Source organism: Erpetoichthys calabaricus, chromosome 17 (assembly GCF_900747795.2).
Source record: "Erpetoichthys calabaricus chromosome 17, fErpCal1.3, whole genome shotgun sequence".
Classification (NCBI taxonomy): Eukaryota; Metazoa; Chordata; class Cladistia; order Polypteriformes; family Polypteridae; genus Erpetoichthys; species Erpetoichthys calabaricus.
The window spans coordinates 44653528-44675947 of record NC_041410.2 but is presented as its reverse complement, the minus strand read 5'-3'; the positions used below and the strand labels follow the sequence as shown (position 1 = coordinate 44675947).

The following is a 22420-nucleotide window of genomic DNA, read 5'->3' as shown; positions in this document are numbered from 1 at the left end:
GCATGGTGGAGGTTCCTTGAACGTTTGGGGCTGCATTTCTGCAAATGGAGTTGGAGATTTGGTCAGGATTAATGGTGTTCTCAATGCTGAGAAATACAGACAGATACTTATCCATCATGCAATACCATCAGGGAGGCGTATGATTGGCCCCAAATTTATTCTGCAGCAGGGCAACGACCCCAAACATACAGCCAAAGTCATTAAGAAGTATCTTCAGCATAAAGAAGAACAAGAAGTCCTGTGAGTGATGGTATGGCCCCCACAGAGCCCTGATCTCAACATCATCGAGTGTGTCTGGGATTACATGAAGAGACAGAAGGATGTGAGGAAGCCTACATCCACAGAAGATCTGTGGTTAGTTCTCCAAGATGTTTGGAACAACCTACCAGCCGAGTTCCTTCAAAAACTGTGTGCAAGTGCACCTAGAAGAATTGATGCTGTTTTGAAGGCACACCAAATATTGATTTGATTTAGATTTCTCTTTTGTTCATTCACTGCATTTTGTTGATTGATGAAAATAAATGATTAACACTTCCATTTTTGAAAGCATTCTTTGTTTACAGCATTTTTTCACACCTGCCTTAAACTTTTGCACAGTACTGTAATTCAGGCATTTAATAAGCTGTGTTAACATTTTTTTTGTCCGAACCTTGTTACAGAATACTTTAAAGAAACTGGCATAACCCAACAGACAACACTGAACTGTCGCTTGGTTATTTTTGTATTTTGTGAATCATTTGTGCGTACCTTTAGTAGATTAGCCAGAATGTGGTACATGGGAAAATAAGAAACTTGACATATGAGGGGAGAGCATTCAGTCCATCAAGCTTGTTTGGTTGTCTTAGCTAATAGCAAATCTAATATATGGCTTGTCTAAAAAGCATTTGCTCTGTTTAGTGCTCTTGTTCGTCTAATGCCTCATATACTGTATATCTCTCTATTATATAAAAAAATCCTGGGACAAAACGAGACTTTTTAGCCTGGGACAAGACATGACTTTTTCAGAGAGATAATTTCAAGTCCCGCTAGATGAGACTTTGTGCCAAGACATTTAACCACGCCCGAGGCCAGAAATAAAAGACAAAGAGTAGATGACAAAATAAATCGACGTAAAGAGGTTTAAAAAATATCGGAGCAAACAAACAGAAATTATTACTTGGTGAAATAACGAAACAGGGAAAAGAGATTGAATATATGGACATAGGTGATTTGATATATTGTTTGGCTTTAAAGTTTAAGTCGGAGATGTAAATCATGTAATTCGTGTTGCCATCAGGGAAAAGTAGTGATTCTTCCCAATGAAGAGGCGTATCCACGAGAAATAAAAGATTTGTTATTTGGTGAATTTGAAATCCACAAACACTACAGGTAAAATATCTGAATCTACAATAATCTGTTCGCGTTCGTATCATTGAATGCTCAAAACGTAGATTTACACGATTCAGGACCATACACCATGAAAATATGTGGTCCCGCAACAATTAAAACTACTACAAGATTAATTTTAAAAAAAACACAATTTGGTCACATTTATATTTATGATCACGGAGAAGCGATGCAACAAAGAATCAAAAGAGTTAAATGATCAGACAATTCTACAACCAATAATGAATGTAAATCCATACGTCCAAAAGTATCGCACTTCACATGAAATTAATCTGAAAAACACGGACAAAGAAGTTTTCTTGGATTTCTATATGAGATAATTTCAAGTTACGTGAGATGAGACTTAGTGCCAAGAGATTTGAAGAGGCGTATTTGCGAGAATTAAAGATTTGTTATTTGGTGAAAGTGAAATCCACATACGCGAGCGGCAGAGACACGAAGTGGCTGCTGCGTAGCACAGGCCGGGGGTTGGCAAGCAAAGCAAGCAGGGGGCAAAGCCCCCTAGTACATACATACATACATACATAGTTTATTTTTGTATAGCCCAAAATCACACAGGCCCTGCCTCTTGACAGCCCCCCAGCCTTGACTCTCTAAGAAGACAAGGAAAAACTCCCAAAAAAACCTAGTAGGGAAAAATGGAAGAAACCTTGGGAAAGCCAGTTCAACGAGAGACCCCTTTCCAGGTAGGTTGGGCGTGCAGTGGGTGTCAAAAGAAGGGGGTCAATACAGTACAATACAATACACAGAACAGAACAAATCCTCAATAAAAAAATGAAAAGTAAAAATTTTTTAGAAGTATGGAGCAGAATTTAACAGTAGATAATATCACATAATAAGATTTGGATAATTTTAGACTCCTGGAGACCTCATCCATCAAGCTGCCTCCCCCATTTGGTCATTCCACGGCTGAAACAGTGTACATATATACAGTTGAAGTCAGAAGTTTCCATACAATTATGGAAGCTTTAAAACTCGCTTTATAAGCCTTCCACAGATTTTATACTACCAAACTATAATTTTGGCATATTGTTTAAGACATCTGCTTTGGGTGGGGAAAAAGTAATTTTTTTCTGTTTTTATTGACTATATCACAGTTCCATTGGGTCACAAGTTTACATAAACAAAGTAAATGTCTTAAACTATATGGCAAATTTATAGTTTGTTGTTAATATAAAATCTGTGGAGGTGTTAGAAAGTGAGTTTTAAAGAATTCACCCTAAGTGTACATAAACTTTTGATTTCAACTATATATCTATATATATATATATATTAGTATTTATAGTATTAATATTTAACTTACTTTAAAATGCAGCTTCCACTCCCAATATACAATGTACAGTAGTATAATCATTTAAGCAGACATATACAGGCTGAAGAGAAGCCATTGGAGCAGTACAATCATCGGCCAGTTGGGAATGCTGATGACTGTACATCCAGTGCTGCGGAGTGCAGGCGCCTTCTAGAATGTTTCCTCACCATTATAAATACTCACACATTTTGCATATTCAGTGAGTTTTTTATGAAAAACTTGCCAGGTATAGGTAACTATGTTATGTATAGACTGTGCTCTTTTCAGACCCAAACAGCACCTTTTCCCCTATCTGTGCACAGTGCACCTAATGGCCACATGTTCACTCATGGCCTCTGCCTGAACGTAATGGGTCAGACCTGCTTTAATCATCCATCCATCTTCTAACCCGCTGAATCCAAACACAGGGTCATGGGGGTCTGCTAAAGCCAATCCCGGGCAGGGCGCCAACCCACCGCAGGACACACACACACATACACACACACACACACACACACACCAAGGCCAATTTAGGATCGTGAATGCACTTAACCTGCATGTCTTTGGACTGTGGGAGGAAACCGGAGCACTTGGAGGAAACCCACGCAGAAACGAGGAGAACATGCAAACTCCACGCAGGGCAAGCGAACCCGGGTCTCCTAACTGCGAGGCAGCAGCGCTACCACTGCACCACCGTGCTGCCCTTGCTTTAATCATCCTAAATCCAAAAGAACAGTCCCCACATAAGCTGCATTAGGCTCACAAGTCACAATTATCAAACAGATCTTTTTCAGTTCTAGTTAAAGGTGGGCAGTGTGATGTAGAGCCTAAGGCACTGGCCTTTAATCTTCAGATTGGTAATTTCAGTTCTAGAGACTTAACAGCCTGTGCTCCCACTTTAAACAAGTTGTAAAATATGATGATATTGTAAACCTCCTGCTTAAAAGTGTTAATCAACTGAGCAGCAATAATAATAAGCTGGCCCAGCATCAACTATATGACTGGTTAATTTGTTCAAATATGTTTCAGCTAATTGAGGACTTCTCAGTGACTCGAAGGGAGGCTGCAAACAGGGAAGATTAAAGAAAACCTAGAAAGCAGAATCAGAAGGAGAGCTGAATAAAAAGAAAAACAAAAAATGCATACATGTATCATCATTTTCAAAAATATTAGTAATGCCCTACAGAGGCTTTGACATGTGCTCTGGTTTAATGATCATTTACATTCTTTCCTTTGACCCACACATATACAGTATATCCTGCAAAACTTCAGAGAATGTGCTTTCTCTTTAATTCTGAAAGCTGGGCAGTATTTTTTTTTATCTTCTTGTCTTCCACGAACACCATCAGACCATTTATTCCAGAGTAGGTCAAGAGGCTGCCTTTAGTATCAGAAACTACAGTGGTGTGTATCTCTCACTGTTGATAAGCTGGTGCAGCACAATAGATGATTTTTTTTTTTAATATTCTCTTTAGCGGTTGATGGTGTTTTCTTGATTTTGTAAGTTTTGTCATTTTTCTTCCTTGTAGCTGTCAAGTTTGGCAGGATGTCAAAGAAACAGCGGGACAGTCTATATGCAGAAGTACAGAAACACAGGATGCAGCAGCAGCAGCGTGATCAGCAACAACAGCCAGGAGAAGCAGAACCACTGACACCCACCTATAGCCTCTCCAGCAATGGATTAACAGATCTGAATGAAGACCTTAGCAGCTACATTGACGGCCATACCACTGACGGCAGTAAAGCTGATTCTGCTGTCAATAGCTTCTACCTAGATATTCAGCCTTCACCGGATCAGTCAGGACTGGACATCAATGGCATCAAACCTGAACCAATATGTGACTTCACACAAGGATCAGGCTTCTTTCCATACTGCTCCTTTACAAACGGCGAGACCTCTCCTACAGTGTCTATGGCAGAACTCGGTAAGGACCAGGGGCCATGTTGTCAGTGGGGAAAGATAGAAAGAAAACCAAAGGGTTTGGGACTGAAAATGCTTACACTAATGGGAGCATCAAAGCTCATCAGATAAAAGGTTCATTAAATAGTTTTTAGTAATTAGTTTATAGTAATTGGGGCCAATTAAAAATCTGTGTGATCAGATCCCTAGGGAAATCAGTTCTATCTCCTTTGTGGTATGTAGCCTATTCTTTTTAGAGGCCAGGGGCTGCTTTTACAGACAAAAAAGAAAAGGAGAAGAAACCTAAATGCATTAACAGAGCAAAAGTCATTATATTTCCATGCAAGATGTAGAAGCACTCCTGCTGACTGATTTACGCTGTCCTCCATTGTCCCAAAGAACAAAGCATAGTCATCAAAAGTAAGCATTCAAGGTTCCATCCAAGGAACCATGTCACCTTCTAGTGCTCCAATTGCTGTGATGCCATGAGCCATAAATAAATATCTAAAAAGAGATAAAGCATGAGCTATACTTATATAGATATATAATTTCATTTAGTGCCATTCATCAGAAGAACATCCCTAAGAATTTAAGTAGAATTCCTTTACAGAATTGTGTGTTTTACAAAAAGATTTGGTGACTAGTTTGTGGTCTTGCTTTCATTCTATAACTCTGCCACATGTCTTGTATCGACTTATTCTTTTACAACTTCATATTTATACGAGTACTTCACTGTTCTTCTATTTACTTTTCACTGATACTTAAGCTACATTAACATGGACATTAATCTCCATTTTCGCCATTTTTCCACACTTCACCAGCGTTTTTAACCCCCAAAATTGGAGACTTTTGAAAATGCTCTTCAGAACCGTATACTTCAGAAAATGCAGGCTCAACATTGCAGTGTGGATGAGTGAAAAGTAGAGTTTTGAAAATGAAGGCTCTAATCGTGCTTTGATTGGTTTGTGCTTATTACATCAACTTCCCTGATTGGATCCTGCTCTTTACAATGTCTCATTCCCTGATTGGTCACCCTTCACGGAAGACAACCTTTTGCCAACATATCAGACACAGAGGAGCAGTGATGGGAAGTTCGGATCATTTTACCGACTCGGACCTTTGAGTCTCGTTCAGCAAAATGAAAGAATCTTTTTTCGAGTCATTTCGTTCATTTTAGCAAAATATAATTAAAATGTTGCCTGTTACCTCCCTAACACATCTACTGTTTACACAAATGTTGATCACACTACAAACAAGACAAAACTATAATGCTATAAGAAACAGAAAATATTAATTCATTGTTTACCTGGGTCTTTAGTCTATGATTCGCTCACCTCGCCTCTTATCTGACAAGTTTTCGGGTTTGAGTCGTTCATTTATCACGTGACAGCCCCATAAGCTTAACCTAGTATGCAGTCTGAGCCGGAAACAGAATTGATTAGTTCATCTCTCGAGTCTTAAGGTTTGAGTCGTTCGTTCATCACGTGACAGCCCCATAAGCTTAACCTATGCAGTCTGAGCCGGAAAGAGAATTGATTAGTTCATTCCTCGAGTCTTTCGAGTCGTTCGTTCTTTTGTCACGTGTCCACTTAATAACTTAGTAACTCCAATACAGAAACTATAGGAAGTTGCGCAAATGCGCATGCGCGACTGAACGAATCACTCCCACGAGACGACTCGTTCTTCCCGAGTCACATTAAAGATTCGTTCAAAAAGAACGACCCATCACTACAGAGGAGTTTCTTTCCAAAGAGCTTGTTGTGTTCTCATTTAAATTACGTTTTGTACAGTTGAAATACTACATACTTGGACAAAAGGCAAATAATTTACAGGTCACTACGGTTTTGTGATGAATCCCATGGCTGGTGGCATAACCGTCCCATCAAGGAACTCACTTCCTCTTCCCACTGATATGCGTATGGCTAATGTAGACAAATGGCTACAAAATATGCATTATCAGTCATTTTATTGTGGATGGAGATACTCTCCTAAAAAATGTGAAAACGTTAGTGTGGACGTGGATCGTTTTTGTTTAATAATCGCTCTCAAAGCAAATTGGGTGAAGAAGTTCTACCTGTTGGGGGAAAGTTACATTTTACAAAATGCCCGGTAATCGCATGTGTCCAGCAATTGTTTAAATGCCAGTTTTGGGAAATATTTGAATAGGATCCTTTACAGGAATGTCTGTTTTACCAATATTTACCATAGCTTGATTTTGTTCATGTCTTCCGACATATTCTAGTTAGTTTTGGTACTATTACTTAATGTTGTAATGATACTAGAACAACAAGACCAAGCACTGGAGTCATCCGTAGAACTCGTTTAATGACCAGACAAAAACAAAAAATAAGCAAGTAACAGTAACAAATAGCACATTCAAGGCCGTTATGGACCAAGACTAGAAAATCCTCAGTTGCTGGTTTGAAAGTGAACACCGACTTCAGGTTCCCCGAACTCTCAAGGTGTTTTCAAATTCCTACTCCGTTTGCTTTGTGCTGAATCAGGAGATGATTAAATACTTTGTTTTAGTCTCTAATTGATTCAGTTGTATTTCACACAGCAAAATTTCAAGACATCCAAAGGTTACAATAAACACCCCACGGGTGGGTCGTGGACTTCTTTCATTGGGCAGAAATAATTTTTTCCAAAAAAAAAAAAATCATTATGGGGAGTAAACAAGAGCTGCACTTGTGCACCAGCATGTTTGCAATATTTGTGTGTTGTTTTTTATGAAATGCAGAATGCCTATAAACGAAATCATGAATCTGATACTTGCTAGCTTTTGAAAGGTCGCGCTTAATCCAAGCAACTGTACATAGCAGGCTCTGGTGAGGGGACACAGTGATGTGCTTTAATTTCATTTAAACAGCGAACCTGTTCACATCGGGTGAACTCAATGTCAATGCCTGATGTTGTGTGTTTATGCTCCAGTATACTATACGGTATGAGCATCATATCTTTTTAGTTTATTTCAGATCACGTTTACTGTGCTCAGGACTGTACCTATCCCTTAATAACATTTGCTTTGGAATATCTGATTATAATTTACTACATAGTATCAAACGATGTTTCTTCAACATCTACCTCAAGCACAAAGTGTGATGACACTCAGAGGACATCTATGTCTTCACCCTCTTTACTTCTTCTCACTTCTGTGAAGAGTTTATGTGCCCGATCAGCCCTCTCCATACAGCCATCCTTCGCAGTCAGACTCATTTATTTCTTTTGCTTCATCTATCCACCTCTGTTTTTAGTCTTCCTCATTTTCATCTGTCTTTGTCTTCATCACATGTTCATACCACTTCAGCCTGCTCTCCTGCATTTCTGTGCAACTTGTATTTATGTATATGTATTTCTGTATTTCATTACTATCATAAATGTTTCCCACAATGCACAGTATTTCCTGTAGTTAGACTGGTCCAGTGTCAGTTCATATTCACACCTCACACAAACCATCTCCAGGGCTCACTTGGTACATCACCGGGACCATTTCTAAAGCGTCTTGGTCTGTTTGTTTTATTCTGCATCAGAGAGCTATTGGCATCTTCACATCTACCTAAACGAGTCAGCCTACCAGAGAAATCCGAATGAACTAGAAGTGAAAACACCTTTAAATATATAAACATGCAGGATTTCTGAGTTCGGAACAGAAATGACATCAGGGGTCTTCCAGTCTATCAGTAAAACGGGAGCAGACAAAAACTGTTCTTCAGCTCCATTATTCTTATGTCATTAGAGCTCTGAAGATGCTCCCTAAAAACATCTTTCCGACTTAGCAACTTTTTAATAAAACTTCTAAATGCCACACTCTAACTTTATAATGAACTATTTTTTGGTTTGTCTTCCTCCCACCCAGACAGACTTTTGTCCAACTCACACTCCTTTGTAGAGTCACAGGTCTGTTAGAGAAGGAGACAAGTTACAGGACAGCAATGTTGGAACCTCTCTTGAATCACAGGCGAATTTCTGCTTTTTGCACGACAGTTTTACTTCAGTTGCCTTTTATCCTTAGATTAGTAGCATCTGCACACCCCCTGGCGATTTAAAAGTAGCCTTCCTGCGAGTTTTGCTTGTTAGGAATATTTTATAAACACCATTTTGTCTTTTGTGGTAGGATTTGAGTACCCAGCTCTCTGAGTTGAATCTTTTGGGCTTTCTTTCTCTGTAAATTATTGTTTAAATTGTATACTGGTCTGATGAGTGGACACGAGTGCAGATAACAATGTATCCTGTGGTGAAACAGCATTGCCAAGGCATTGCCACTCATACCTGATCCTTTTTAGTGCAAATTGGCTGCTCTTTAAAAGGCCATTTAGAAAGAAATAATAGCAAGCCATTAACAAGCAACATAGAGACGGAATGGACTCCGGGGGTTTGGTGTCATGTTAATAGCGTGCAGCTTTGCTAAATGTCACCCTGGAGGGTAGAACAGAAGCAACAAAATAAGATGTGTAATTAAGTAAGAGTGTAATTAAAAGGAACATTGTGGCTCTGGTTAAGGGACTGCCAGCAATGAAAACCTGCAGGTGTAGCAGCTGTTAAGAGCTGGAGGGCCACTATATGATAGATAGATAGATAGATAGATAGATAGATAGATAGATAGATAGATAGATAGATAGATAGATAGATAGATAGATAGATAGATAGATAGATAGATAGATAGATAGATAGATAGATAGATAGATAGATAGATAGATAGATAGATAGATAGATAGATAGATAGATAGATAGATAGATAGATAGATCTGAAGCAAATATAAATCCATCCATCCATCCATTTTCCAACTCGCTGAATCTGAACACAGGGTCACGGGGGTCTGCTGGAGCCAATCCCAGCCAACACAAGGGCGCAAGGCAGGCAACTTTCCCGGGCAGGGCTCCAACCCACCGCAGGCAAATATAAATATAAAATATAAAGCAATATATGAAAGCACTCTAGCAGTAAACTGTCAGATTTATGAAAGGCAATATATAGATACAAAGGGCAGCCCTGTTAGGGTCCTTGGGTGTCGCTGGTGGGAACCGCTAGAAGGAAGCATAAAGATTGTGACTTATAGACATATAAATAGGTAATGATAGGTACTGTGTAAGACAGATAGCTAATGAAAGGTATTGTATATATACTGTAATGTCTCAGAGAAGTAAATAGACAGAAAGATAATGAAAGGCACTATATACTGTAGGTAGTGTCACAAAACAGTAGATAGCTAAATAGATGGATAATAAAAGGTTTTGTGCAAGATAATTGCTGCAGATAGGTAATAAATGACACCATATATAGTGTCATATATCAGTAAATACACAGATAGATAATAAAAGACACCATATAGATAGCAGTAGAGAGCTATATAGATCATGAAAGGCAATACTGTATATAGATGCTATACTGTCAGATAGATAGAGAGATAGATAGATAGGTAGTATAAAGAAAGCAACATTTTCATTGTCTCTAACTAACAAGTTTGTAAATGTGTGCATGATATAATAATAATAAATAATAATAATACATTTTATTTATATAGTCCCTTTTCCATGCTCAATAACATTCATGTGTGTTTTCAGGGACTTAACAATTTTGAAAGTCTAAACATTTTAAATATTGTTTATTTACGTCTATTTTTTTTTATTTTAATAATTTTTACAAATTTAACAATTCGAATGTAGATGGATGAAAAATTTTCGAGCGTTGCTCTTCTCATTTGGAGTTGTTGCAGTCTTGTCAATAAGTACTGTGACTTCTACTGATTCTACATGATTGTGCTGCCTCCTAGTGGTGGCTGGTAGTATTATCAATATTTTTTATTATGTATTTTTCTGTGAATGTTTTAATCTAGCCTCTTTACATTATGTATTGCAATACCTTCATTGTATTTGTTTTGATGGTGTTCACTATAGAAGTCATTATATACAGCAAAAATAATGATGAATTATAACTCCTTCTGCAAGTGTGTGTTGTAAACCATAATGGCTCACTGTCCATCATGACCAATATCATTACAGCCAACAGTTTTAGCTTTACACTTGAACATGGATTTTTTTTTTCTATTGGGCACCCCTTTCAAGAGTTTTTTTGTTTAAGAAATATGAAGAGCAATTAGTCATAAACAATTCAAAACCAACAACTAAGAACAGCACATCAAAACATGATACGCTACCACAAGCATTATTAGGCTCAGATATTAGCAACGAGTACATAATATTTGTAAAATGCTATTAAAACATGCATTTTATGTACTCTACTAATCCATGCAGTTACATTATTTTCTAACTTTTAAATTTGTAAAAATGATTAATATTAAAAAATAATAAACAGAATTAAATAAACAATATTTAAAATGTTCAGACTGTCAAAACAGAAAATGAAGTCCCCGAAAGCACACATGAATGTTATGTCATGCACACACTTAAATACTTGTTAGTATAAAGAAAGCAACATTTTCATTGTCTCAATTTAATGTCTATCTATCTATCTATCTATCCATTCATCCTTATTTTTGGTTTCATTATATGATAATATAAAAGGATTAGTACATTATGTCTTCTTGTTTCACATTCTGCTAAGCTGTTTTTTTAATTTTAATTTTACCTTTGACTTACAATAGTTATTAGATATTTTCTTTCTGCCCATATTTCCTTTAATTTGATTTGCTCATGATATATTTTATGTAAGAAAATATGTGACAGTTCTCTAATAGCACAGTCTAAAAAATATTTGTCTATCCTTTTCACTAATTGTATTTCTTGCACATAGTCTTAGGGAGCCAAAGGCTGTGCCAGCAGCAGTATACCAACAATTAGACCCTTGAGTTACAAAAGAAATACAGAGTTGCTCCTACCATCTAAAATCATGGCATACAAATGTCTTTTCCTCATTTCCGTGCTTTAGTCTTCTTGCAGCACTCAGCTGGGTTCTCCTTCTTATGGACTTTGCATGTTCTCCAGTGTTCAAGCTGATGCCCGGTGAAACTCAAACTCATGCTGCCAAGTTGAATCAGCCTGCCTGCAGTGTAAGCTCACTTCTCATTTGCTCCAAGCTCTCTTGGGACAGACTCTGTTCACATTCCAAATCTGCTTATTGTGAGCAGAGTCACGAGGGAGCTGGAGCCTCTCCCTGCAAGTATCAGGCGTAAAGCAGACTCCTAGCTCATAATAACTTAGAGCTAGCAATGCGGTTTTAAAAACTGACAAATTCATATATGTACTGCATGTGCACTCGCATGTAGCATTTTTCTTCCCCCAAAGGTTGCTACATTAAATGTGATTTGTACAGCAGCCATTGTAGAGTTGTTTTTCTTTGTTTTGATGTTTTTAAAAAAGATGACACGTCTAAATAAAGCCTACTTAGAAATGCCTGTTTTAGGTGAGTAAAACTGTAACAAGGTTCAGTGTGGAATTAAATGACATTTACAGTAAATCCCTGAATTTTGCTTCTAGACCAAACTGTGAGAATTTCAAAGCAGCATTCAAGTATGGAGAGAAAAGCCAGATAGACTTCAAAACAGATTCCTATTGAGTCAGGCATTCACGACGGGTTTATTTAGTATTCTAAACTCTTTTGTAAGGCATTTACACCGGACTTTGAAATGTATTTTTCTTCCCAACAGAACATCTGGCACAAAACATCTCAAAGTCTCACATGGAAACGTGTCAGTACTTGAGAGAAGAGCTCCAGCAAATGACTTGGCAGACGTTCCTGCAGGAGGAAATGGAGAGCTACCAGAATAAGGTTAGGCCTTTGAGTCCTTACAACGTGTAGTCTGTCCAACTCATTTTATTAAAGTGTGAATAGAAGAAAAATAAATCAAATATGAAACAAATGAAGTTATTACAGCACTGAGTATGGATAAGTCACTATCAGCCGGACATTGGCTTTGGGCTTGGCAATAAGACACTGAGAAATCTGGTCAAGCCAGGTAATCAAACAAATGAAGTAAATATCAGTTGACAATTGTACTATTTCTTTCTATGTTTACAAATATATGACTGTAATTGCACATGAGTAAACTCGGAGAATGGGAGCGAGACCTGGAACGTGTTTATGTCCTACATGGTCCCCTCCCTACCCACTTAGAATCAAAAGTGATGACACAGGATTACCGTAAGTGGCTTCAGCTCTGAAGAATTGTTTGTTTTTAAAATGAATAAACATTCATCTAGCCATCCATTTCTTAAACTCACTTTATCCAGCTTCAGACCACAAAAAATTAAATACAGGTAAGATATAATTTAAAAAATATTAACTACCTTTATGAAAATATTTCAAAATATGCTATAACATACTTGAAGGTTAAATACATCACAAAATTTTTCTGTATACCGAAATGTAAAATATGTAAATTATTACCATTTTATTCCCATAATGATATATATTTTCCAAAACATAAAAAGTCATTTCATAATATATTTTAAAATTGCAATACACTGTAAGACATTCAGGGAGATTTACTCGAAAGACGCCCCGAATATTCTGTTGTAACTCCTGTTAGGATGAAGCAATCAGAACCAAAAAAATACACTATATACCTTGTCGTATGTGTAATCGATTGCATTACATGTGATGCTGGAAGTGGTTTCCGTTTTCTGCCAGACACATTTTGCCACAGCAAGCTTCTCGGAGGGAAAATCAGCAATTTCACGTTGGATGTTTTCCTTCAGATCTTCCACAGTGTGAGGTTTGTTCCGATAGCCTTTTCCCTTGAGCAGACCTCAAAGGAAGAAGTCTGGTGGTGTCAGATGCAGAGACCATGGTGGCCAAAGCCCCTTTGAAATTACCCTGTTGCTGAAGGAGGACTCAGTTTCTGCCATGCTCCTTGCCGATGTGTGACACGTTGCTCCATCTTGCTGGAACTAACCTTCCGTTAACTGATGATCATCCAGTTGATTCTGACATCGCTTAAATGAATTGGTGACTCAATAGGTTCGCACCATGAAGACACTCTACTCAATTCTGTACACCACCATCCTGATGAGAAGTTGACTGACTGAGTGAAGAGGTACGAGCATTATGCACCTAGAAGTTGCAAATGGAGGTTAAACGTCGCGATGGCTGTCTGGCACCTACCTCATCACTCTGACACAGGGGCATCCTGGCTTGTTCGAAGCTCCATATACTGAGGAGCACATTGCTCGTTGTTTCATTCAGGTTTCTTCATCCTAGTGAGAGTTATTACAGAATATTCGGGGCCTCTTTCAAGTGAATCTCGCTGTATTTTAGAAAACCATTACAATGTATTTTGAAATGTACTTTAAATGACAGTTATACTGTACAATATATTTTACAGTATATATTTCAAATTGTCATTTTTATGCATTGCAATATATTTTCCAAAATTATGGGTATTTCTTAATCCATTCATCCATTTTCCAACCCGCTGAATCTGAACACAGGGTCACGGGGGTCTGCTGGAGCCAATCCCAGCCAACACAGGGCACAAGGCAGGGAACCAATCCTGGGCAGGGTGCCAACCCACCGCAGGACGTATTTCTTAATATATTTTCAAAAAATGTTATACTATAAAATGCATTTTAGAAAACTATTACAAAATATTTTGAAACATGCTGTAAATGCAATTTGATATACTGTACAATATGTTTTATTCTATATATATTTTAAATTATTTGTCGTTTTTTGTATTGCTTTATATTTTGCAAAATTATAAAAATATATTTCTTAATATATTTAAAAAAACAAGATATTGTAAGTTGCATTTTAGAAAATATTACAAAATATTTTGAAATGTAGGTATTTGCATCTTAATGTCCTCAATAAATTATATGAAATAGGATGTTATGCGATTTGGACGTTGTGCGAACAGCATATTATATACAGTACTTAGCAAAACTATATGTGATAATGTAGTGTACCTGTTTGAACTAAATATAGTCCAGTCCGTAAGCATTTGGACAGTGACACAATTTTCATAATTTAGGTTCTGTACGCCACCACAATGGATTTGAAAATTATGTGATTGAACGTTCAGCTTTCTTTTTTTTTTTTTATTGATTTTATTAAATGCAAGTAACATTCTCTCAACCTCTTTGTATACAAGAGACATGAGGGACATAAGTTGTGCGCTGAAAGCTGCTGTATTTCACTATGTTCTTGTATGTCTGCTTCATCCAGGTCTCCAGTCGAGATTTTGGAACTGAATTAACGCCATTTTCCCTAAGCTGTCATTAACAACTTCTACAAACTGAACTGAATGCTGCCCTCTGTAAATGAATTTACAGTTTTTTGACAAGCAGGAAACAGTATGTTTGGCTGTGCTTCCTTCCACATCTCAGACTGTCTCTGTATCAGCACAGGAGCCCCTCAAGGCTGTGTGCTTTACTCCTTACTGTATTCCACGTACACCAATGATTGTAGGTCCACTGATCTTTCAGTAAATATCATTAAGTGCACAGATGACACCACCATCATTGGACTAATTAACTAATGGAAATGAAACCGCATACAGACAGGAGGTGACTTGTCTTTTGTCTTAGCTCGCTACAGTAGTCTGGTACTCAGTACCACCAAGACAGTGAAAATGGTAGTTGATTTTCGCAAACAGCATTTATAAACTTGCCCTCTAGAAATTCATAATTCTGTAGTCAATATTATGGAATCCTCCAAACGTTTGGGCACAACTGTCACAAACACTCTCAACTGGGACACTAACATCACTTCCATCACTAAGAAGGCTTAGCAACAAATGCATTTTTTACAGCAACTAAAAAAATTAAATATTTTCAAGCCCATCTAGCATGATTCTGCAAAGCCACAACTGAAAATGTGATCATATTCACCACTTTTGTCTGGTTTAATTCAAGAAGGGTTTGCTCAAAAAATAAATGACAGCATGTTGTGAGCTCTGCTGAGAAAATAATTGGCTTGTAAGTATCAAATGTCATAGACCCGGTCAAAAGGATCACCATGGATCATCTCACATTCCAAAAACTCCCCTTCAGTAAAATTAAAACTAAAACCAATTCACTCCTAAATGGTTTCTTTCCCAGAGCTATAGCCTCTACAAACCAGTAATTTAGCTGGTCTTCCTCACTTATTCATGTGTTCTTTCGTATATGAAGGTGTGAGTGTGTGTTTGTGCGTATGTAGTTTATTATGTACATGTATGTGTGTGCATGCAAACTATATATACTCACACTTACTTTCATTTGCGCTTCTCCTTTATAATTGCTCTATTAGACAACTATTTATACTGTTTGTTGTTTAACTTATGTTATGTTATGTGTATATGATGTTGTGTTATGTTATTATCAACTCGAAAGCTAAATTTCTTTACATTAAGTACTGGCAAATAAAAGAGATTCTGATATGAAATTGAACACTGATGATTCAAAATCAGAGCTATGATAGAGTACAGAGTAGTCACCCTGCTCTTCTGTCCTAAGTTTGGTGTATATAACTTTCTCCAATCACGAGCGCCTGCTTTCCATTTCCAGAAACAAACTGTGCTCACGCGGTTTTGTTGTTTTTTGTTCCTCACAGCCCAGGGAAGTCATGTGGCAGCTTTGTGCGATCAAAATAACGGAGGCCATCCAGTATGTGGTGGAGTTTGCCAAACGCATAGATGGTTTCATGGAGCTGTGTCAGAATGATCAAATAGTACTTCTTAAAGCTGGTGAGACACTAATTTTCATTATTCATTCTCTTCAAATTATTTTTAAAAAAATTTGCTTTGCTATGAAAAATATATTTTGATTAATCATTGTTTTGTTTTTAATCATTGTTTAACTGAACATTAACAATTTCAACTTTCCTATTTGTCCAAGGATTACATGGTGGGGTAGTGATCAGTACTGTGTGATTCAAATGCCATGTTATTATCTATGTAGAGTTTTCATGTTCTCCACATCGGCTCAGTGTAGGTGTGATTGCGTGCATGTGTGGGCCCAGTGCTGGACTGTTCAGGGCTCATACTGCCTTATGTCCAGTTCTGCTTGGATAGGCTCCAGTTTCCCTCAACCTTGAACTGTATTAAGCAGATTTGCAAATTTGAACTTCCATTGTCAAACATACTGAATCTGGCTCAAGGTCATGGGGTAGAGTCTATTTCAGTGGAGTCAGTCACAAGGCAGGAGCAAACCCTGGATGGTGTCAGCCCATCACAGAGCACCCTAACATAGCGTGACTTAGAGTCGCCAATCACCATAATACACGTCACTGGGATGTGGAAAGAATAACCAGAGTAGAACCCACAAAGACAACCAAACAAGTGGAAACCCTAAGCAATCAATGCCAAATTCAAACCCTGAACTCGAGTGCCATGAAGTAACACTAATAAATGCTGCACCTCCCTAAAATTCATTAAGTAAATACAGTAAAAACTGAATTTTTGCATTGCTTCATTCTAGTTAGCATTTCTCAATCAACAAAATATAGATATGGTTTTCTAGTTAACGTTTAAAAGGAACCCATTTAGAATGAGAATTTCAGTTGGACTTATTTTGATATTGTATGTTTTGTACTTTATCTTCTATTTAGATATCCCTACGGAGCTTCAGTAGAGTAATGTCAAAGACTAATGCTGTAATTCAGTCCTATGTACTGTAAAAGTGAATTATTAATAGCAATGTTTTTATATTCTATTCATACTTTATTTGAGCATATTAGCATGTTGCTTTTATTGTCTTTCTCTCCCTAAGTCCATCATATATTCATGATGAGTAGCAGTGGGTAATAAATAAATAATATTCTACTTGCATGAATAATGTTTTTACTAATTGAAGCAGCAATATAATTTTCCAGTTAAATCTTTATTGATGTAGCAAAAACAATCAATTGTATTCATATATGTTAATATTTAAAATATAAAAAAAATCTATTTATTATCTAACTCTCTAAATGTAGCACTGTCACAAGGATTTCAAGAAATACCGTAGCATTACATACATATTGTGTGTGTGCGTATCCATATACATACATATAATATATATATATATATATATATATATATATATATATATATATATATATATATATATATATATTGTGAAGCCACCCTAACCTGGACACACACAGGCAGGACACAGGTTCAACACAACACCCAGTTTATTTACAGTTTAAAGTGCACAATCACCAGCACCAACACCAATACACAGTCCTTTCTTGCCGCCAGTCTATGTGCCGCCACTCCTCCTCAGGCTTTGTCTTCTTTCTCCCGACTCTGGCCATTCAATTGAGTGTGGCTGCTCCTCTTATTCAGGTCCTGGGAGCATTCCAAGTGGCTCATCAGTATTACCTGGAATCACTCCCAGGTATGCTGAAGGTCCTCTACAGCAGTGGTCCCCAACCTTTTTGACAGCAAGGACCACTTTATTAGATGCAAATTTTTCCACGGACCGGTCGGGGAGAGGGGGGGGGGCAGTTTTATACACAATTTACATAACATTTCTATTATTATTAAAGTTATTAAGCAGTTCGCATACGTTTGCAACAAGAGATTTTTCTTCTTTTTTTGCATATAACAAAGACATATGCTTTGCATTTGCCATTCCAACAGATTGCACATCACAAACATTAACACTGTTATTGTTTTTTTCGTGTCTGCCGTTTCTATAGGAGGGTGACAATGAGTTAAATTCCAATGGATGTTTTTCAAATGTTGACAAGCAATAAGCAAAAGGTATCACAGAAAACTACAGAAAACAAAAACAGCAAAAAAAAAAAAACAGTACGAGGAAAGTTCGAAGAAAGAATTTTTTTTTACAATGTTTCTGTTTGGGGATCGTTGTGCAAACGTGCACATCTGAGCTGCGACCACAGATCTAACTGCTCTGTGGATGATTCATTCAGGCATTTCAAGGTCACTTCGTTGTAATGAAAGCATCTGCTGAATGTACTTCGTAGTAACGCGATTTCTATAGACTCGTGTCATATGGGGAAACTGTCGGGACCATAACAATACTTTGTTGTAATACTCTCTCCTCTCTCTGCGCCGCTGCAAAGTTCCGCCCGCCAAGCGTTCTGAAAAGTCTGAGTGAGTCTCCGTTGCCGGCAATTCTCTCGCGGCCCGGCTGTCAGACGGCTGCGGCCCGGTAGTGGGTCGCGGACCGGTGGTTGGGGACCCTGCTCTACAGGGCTCTGCAGCTGCCCCTGGCGGCCCCCACAGAACTTCATCAAAGTCTAGTTCCCGACATGCCCTATGGGAATCCGTGGTGCCACAGCCACCCAGGAGGGCTGCCCTCTAGTGTCCCAGGGGAGGTATTGCCTCATCAATGCCCCTCCCCGGGTCCTTCTATATTTATATATATTGGTGAAGTGAGCAGGGGGCTATATATTATATATATATATTTATATATTTATATATATACACAGTGGAACCTCGTTTCACGAACGTCTCGGTACACATACAAATTGGTTTACGACCAAAAAGTTCGCCAAACTTTTGCCTCGGTTCATGACCACACACTCGGTATACGAACAAGCCAGTTTCCCTTTCGGTTTGTATATGTTCAGTCTCTCCCTGTGCATTTCCTGCGCAGCGAGCAAGAGAGAGAGCGCACGACACACCACACACACACACACACACACACACACACAGGCAGGCAGCGCCAGAGAGAGAGCACACACACAGGCAGCGTGAGAGAGAGACAGACGTACACACACAGGCAGCACGAGAGAGAAGGGGCTGGACGCATAAGGTAGGAAGGCAGTTAAAGAATGCACTGGGCTTGATTTTGTTTTCACTTCTGTTTACAGCAATCGGTTCGTAGTGTGCATTGTTGCAATGTTACTTTTCTTGGTGGTTTATTAAATTACGAATTTTTTCAAAAAAGAAGTGTTTATAGCCAGCGGTTGGTAGCGCTATAGCGTGAACTATTGCAGTGTTAGCTTTCTGTGTTGTTCAAGGTTTTCTCAGTGTTATTCAATGTTTTTACATTTATATACTATTACACAGTGCATTCTGTGGTTTAATTAACTATATTTGTGCTTAAAAACTCAAAAAAATATATATATTTACATACAGTTCGTATGGTCTGGAACGGATTAATTGTATTATGGGGGAAATTGCTTCGGTTCACGACCAAATCGGTTTACGACCAGAGTTTTGGAACGAATTATGGTCGTGAACCGAGGTTCCACTATATATGGAAGTGAAGGTATGTGCTATGGTTTGCACATTTGTAGCTGGAGATCCACAAAGGGAGAAAATGAATCACGTATCATAAAGTACTCTTTATTCCTGAGCTTTCAGCTCCTGCCAGGAGCCGTCATCAGAGGGTAATGCTTAGACATACAAGAATCAAAGGCAATATATAGGAAAATAAGGCAGAGGGGCAGGTAATGAGGTGAGGTTGGGAGGGGTATTGGTCATAACGTTTTATTTATTATGAGGATGTTCTTCTTAAACATATGCTGGGCATATGCAAACTTAAGAAGAACATCCTCATGATAAATAAAACGTTACGACCAATACCCCTCCAAAACAACGATGTTAATGTTTTGTAGTGACTTGAGTCAGAGTTCAGATCTCAAACTAATTGAGAATTTGTGGCTGGACTCAAAAAAGGCTTTTCCGTTACGATCCCCATGCAACAGGAAAGAGCTTGGGACATTTTACAAAGAAGACTGGAGGATATAGCAGTGTCCAGATTTGCAAAGCTGCTAGAGATCTGTGCAGACAGACTCTTGGCTGTCCTGGCTACCAAACTGCATGCACTAAATACTGACTTGAAGGGGATGAATACTTACCATATATACTCACGTATAAGTTGGGTCTTGAAACCCGAAAAATCAATCATAAAATCAGACCCGACTTATATGCCTGCTCAAAAATGCGACACTTAATTTTTTTTTTTCCCCATCTTCACCACACCAGTGTCTCAGATGCATCAAATTTTGTTGCAGCAGTGCAGTTACTAATTTCTTTCGCCACTTCAACATCGTTTAATTTTAAACCAACTTCATATTTTCTTCTGATTGAACACTCCATCATAGATAAGGGATGCTCTTACAATAAAGGTATATGAGGGTGTGAGATACAAAAACACAAATCAGTGCAAACGTTGCTTCGGAATAGTTATGGGTATTACCGTGTGGTCACGTAGGCACAACAGAGAGAGAGACGTTAAGGAGCATACGCTGATACAACGCATTACCGCGCCCACATAGAAACAAAAGGCAGTGTGCTCCGTGGTTACTCTCTCAGGTGGCCATTAGCATATCATAATCTCTTGGACCAATAGCGTGAGTTTTCCAACCAACATTATAAAATACCAGAAATTGTGCGGTAAAATCAAGTGCCGACTTGTCCGCAGGAGAACTTATCCTCGAGTATACAGGGTATATGATCAATTATTTGGTGTTCTACATCTGTAGTTAATTTAGACCACTTTGAAGAGATCAATTTTTCCTTGGACATTAAAGAGTCTTTTTCTGTTGATTAGTGTCAAAATGCCAAATTAAACCGCACTATGATGCCATGTTGTCTAACAATAAAATGTAGAACTACTGTAAATCCAAGATCCTTGAGGTGGTCATCTATTGGCTGAAGATACTGTTTGGCTCTTAGTAGAAATGATAACAGTCTTTGGATCATATAAAACAATTCACTTAAAATTAAGACAGAAGACATTTGTTTAGTTAGCAGCAATTACTGGTTAATTATTTATAAAATGACAGAAGTGAAAGCTGTACCTACTGTGCCCCTCTAGGATAACAACACTGCCAGCTTGGCCATCGGTGTTCTTTTATTTGCCGTTTCTGGCTCCTAGTGGTTTGTGGTGTTAGTGGCAAAGCAGCATCATTTAATGGTTCATTTTACATTAGTGTACATAATCATTTAATATTAGTGTACTTCTCTAAATTTGTTTACAGTAATTTTACTTTTACCAAACATACAAAAAAAAATGCTATAAAAATTAGAGGAGGAGAGACTAACCAGTATAGTCAGAAATGATTCAGTAATGAGCACCACAGACTTGCTTAATGAAACACGCTTTACCTCTTATGTGTTTCAGGTTCTTTGGAGGTCGTGTTTGTTAGAATGTGTCGTGCCTTTGACTCTCAGAACAACACTGTCTATTTCGATGGGAAGTACGCTGGACCAGAAGTATTTAAAACATTAGGTGAGTATTTATGCTAAACCAACTGCTAGGTATTTTATTTTGATTATTGCTTTAATGTATTTGCATTCCACAAAAGCTGTACACATTAGCTGCTTTGTCTCTGCAGCAAGATATGCTGAATGTTGATAGTAATATGATTTTTCACCTATTTATTATCTTGTGCAGTCAGCATTAAAACTTAATTAATTATACTTCATATTTCACTGCATTAAAATTGGTTAGTCGTCTTGATAATGCACATTGTGAAAAAACACCATTAATCAATTTAGATTGCAGTACATTCAGAGTAAACATTGTTTTGTAGAATGCTTTAATATAGCAAAGAAAACATTTATGAACACTGAATTTTATGTATTCCTCCATTAATATGAAAAGTGAGATGTTTCTGAGAAAACAATCCTGGTCTGAATTCTCTCCAGAATATAAAAATAAAAAATAAATATCAATAGCCTGCTTTAAAATGCAGCTATTACACTATATAATACAGTGTATAATTAAGACAGTTGAATAGTTGAAAGGCTTCTCTTCGGCTGGTATTACGAGTTCTTTATTTGGGTCTCAGAGGATTGCTTGTCCATCTTCAGTGGAGTCAAAGGTGTTTATGGGATGTGTTCAGTGTGTCTGTTTTCAAGTTTGGCTCAGCTTTATACCCACACTTTCCCTTTAACAATACTATTTATGGATTAGGCTCTGTTTTATCAATATAGCACATTCTACTTTACGCGCTTCAACATTCTACTCTCAAAACTGGAACCGTACACCCATTCCAG

At 37.8% G+C, this 22420-nt stretch overlaps 1 protein-coding gene across 1 annotated transcript in view; it reads left to right on the top strand.

The window, feature by feature from the left end:
* roraa (RAR-related orphan receptor A, paralog a) overlaps nt 1–22420 on the top strand; it is a 216939-nt gene that overhangs the window by 175399 nt on the left and 19120 nt on the right. The window contains exons 4-7 of the mRNA XM_028822901.2: nt 4207–4602; nt 12182–12303; nt 16069–16201; nt 21543–21650. Of these exons, the coding sequence (XP_028678734.2) occupies nt 4207–4602; nt 12182–12303; nt 16069–16201; nt 21543–21650 (759 nt within the window). The remainder of the gene's footprint in view (nt 1–4206; nt 4603–12181; nt 12304–16068; nt 16202–21542; nt 21651–22420) is intronic.